Genomic DNA, 2,945 nt, shown 5'->3' on the forward strand with positions numbered 1-2,945 from the left:
TTCGAATACAAAATCATTTAATTTATTGTGATAGTTCATTGTGATTCTGCCACTAGTGATGTTTGACTGATGATTATTTAGTTCGGTCTAACATCACAATTTTAGTGGCAGAATCACTATATATATATATATATATATATATATATATATATATATAGCTGGTCCTCAATTAATGATTGAAAAAACAAGTCCCCTTGCACAAGGACAAGGACTACTTTATATAATTGTCAAGTATCGTGCTATTTTTAATTTCAGACGCATTAACCCGCAACCATTCAAATAGAATCTTAGAACCAAGCATTTAAGCACCATAGTTCCATTTTGGTATATATTTCGGGCTCTTGCCATCAAATAATCTAATAATCTATGGTTTGATTACATTCAATAATAGAAAGGCAAATTAAGAGGAGATTTTGATCAAACAGCCATGCACATCATTCTCACGAATTCCTCATAATTAACAAGCCCATCGCCGTCCAAATCAGCTTCTCTTATCATTTGATCCACCTCTTCATCTGTCAATCTCTCTCCTAGATTTATCATTACATGCCTTAACTGCAATTACAGGCCAAAATAGAAAATGTCAATATATAGGACCACCACACCCACACGCAAGAAGAACAAGACAATTAATTATGTGATTTAATTATCCGCCACTAAAATTCCCAATAAGAAATAAGTCAAATACTATTTTTATTTGGTGGGCCAATCAATTAATTGTAGAAATAAGAGAAAGTACGACTATAGACCGACCAATATATATATATATCAGAAATTCCATTGGACCGTTGAATATTCTACGCAAATTGGTCCGGTATCAGAAATTAAAGTTTGAAGTTTGGATGCAACATCATATAATTTCAACTAAATCATTAATGAAGTTTCCCTTTTGAATTTCTCCCCCACCTTATGAATTCAGCCCATCCATGGCCAGTGCTATAAGCTCTCTCATGTCAAATTTTCATTTATATTATTCTTCTTGATATATATGATTAATTTGAATGCTGAATTGACAAAAGGACCTCTTGATAAAATGAAATTTTAACTTCTCATGGGGTTAATTTCCTAGAGATCTTTACAAGTATTTTGTTAAATTTTTCATTTTGTCCCATTGATATATAGATTTATCTTTTTGCACATACATGCTTAATTAGATCGAAGCAATACTATCAAATCAATAGTCTATTTTTATTTGGAAGATTAATTAATTACTCAAATGTCAAACATTTAACATGCAAGAATAGACTAAATGGCGTTTTCAGATTAAAACGAAAATAACTAATTAATTCATTAATGACATGCAATGAAATTTGTAGCTATATCTTGAAGATCAGAAAGACGGAGGAAAAGTACTATATATTCAACCTCATTAGGTGATATGTAACCATCTTGGTCTTTGTCAAACACTTTGAATGCTTCTTTCAATTCCTTTTCTGCGTCACTTTCCTATAAACCAAACACCCAAACACGTTAATTTCTATCAATCTTTTCCAGAAAGAAAAAAGAAGTGCAGAGGAGGAAAAGAAATTTGGAAGATTAATTAACAAGTTGTGTAGTGCTACTACCTTCATTTTCCTCGCCATTAGATTCAAGAACTCCCCAAACTCTATGGTTCCGTTGCCATCAGCGTCCACTTCTTTGATCATGCTTCGCAATTCTTCCTCTGTTGGATTTTGATTCAATGATTTTATTGCAGTTGCCAATTCTTCAATGGTGATGCAGCCTGCCATGCATTTTTATCAATAACATATAGTATGAAATAATACTAATAATAATAATAATAAAGGGAGTCAATAATTGCAGAAAACAAATATTCATCGATACGTACGTATAAACATTTCAGTTTGGTTATTTAGGTCTAATTCGTTAGGTTCTACGTACGCATACATTGCATATGAATATGGCCTCCTAAACGTATAGGTTTCATGGTCAACTACACAAATATAAGCAAACTAGAGCCAGGATCATCAGACTTACATAAATCACAGATTATGGTTGAACTTATAGCATTCATACATCCATATGATAATAAGTCAGAAGATCAACTTGTCGTGTTTTCCTCGAGGGTTGTGGGAAACATTATGGTTCAAAAAAAAAAAAAAAAAAAAAACAGTACCAAATTGACCAAAGATGTTTTGGTCATATATACACTTTATCCATAGGGAAAGACCTTTCTATACATTAAACAAAAGCATGCCAACAATTTATCCAGACATGCATGCAGGAAATTAATTTTAAATACGTAAAATAAGTAACAAAACGGCTTTGAATTATGAGTTGAAGGGTAATTAAACTCCTTGCTTTACATATCATCTAAAGGGTGACCTCTAGAAGTAACCAACAAGCTGCTCAGGATTTAAAAAAAGACAAGAACAAGAGGAAGAAGAAGCTTCTGCAGAGATAAATGCAAGGCTGCAGGCTCAATAGGCTAAAAAATATTTTTTTTAAAAAAAATGTTAAAAATATAGAAACATACCATCTCCATCCTTATCAAGGAGACAAAAAGCTTCTTGAAACTCAGCAATCTGTTCTTCAGGCAAGGCATCTCCCATGCTTGTTTGGTCTTTTATCTATGGATCTCAGCAACTTCAGCTTTGCACTCTTGACTACACACGCAAAACCACGAGCACACAAACAGACAACGTAGAGAGAAAGAGAGAAGCACTTAATTGGGAATGCTAAGACCATCGGTATTTAATTACATATAAAAAGTCTCCAAAATGGTGAGTAAAAGTTGTACCCATTCCTTACGCTAGAATTATTCGCCAAAGACAAAGACGTGAGCAGTCAAAAGTCTTATGTATAAATATTTCTTTAGTCAAACACACATGATACATTGCATTGCTCGATCGATCAATTGAAATCTTGCGAGTAAAGTTATCTAGAAATTGGGAGCAGAGATCTTGAACGGAGACCCATTGAAAATGGTGCCCAATACTTTTTCT

At 33.0% G+C, this 2,945-nt stretch overlaps 1 protein-coding gene across 1 annotated transcript; it reads right to left on the reverse strand.

Moving 5' to 3' along the window:
* Positions 1 to 272: 272 nt before the first annotated feature.
* On the reverse strand, positions 273 to 2,645 carry LOC132171853 (calmodulin-like protein 8). The gene is made up of 4 exons (XM_059583263.1): positions 2,477 to 2,645; positions 1,566 to 1,723; positions 1,366 to 1,446; positions 273 to 555 (listed from the first exon to the last, which is right to left on the reverse strand). The coding sequence occupies exons 1-4, from the start codon at positions 2,550 to 2,552 to the stop codon at positions 418 to 420; spliced, it is 453 nt and encodes a 150-aa protein (XP_059439246.1). The 5' UTR covers positions 2,553 to 2,645; the 3' UTR covers positions 273 to 417.
* Between the last annotated feature and the right edge of the window lie 300 nt (positions 2,646 to 2,945).

Source organism: Corylus avellana, chromosome ca2 (genome assembly GCF_901000735.1).
Source record: "Corylus avellana chromosome ca2, CavTom2PMs-1.0".
Classification (NCBI taxonomy): Eukaryota; Viridiplantae; Streptophyta; class Magnoliopsida; order Fagales; family Betulaceae; genus Corylus; species Corylus avellana.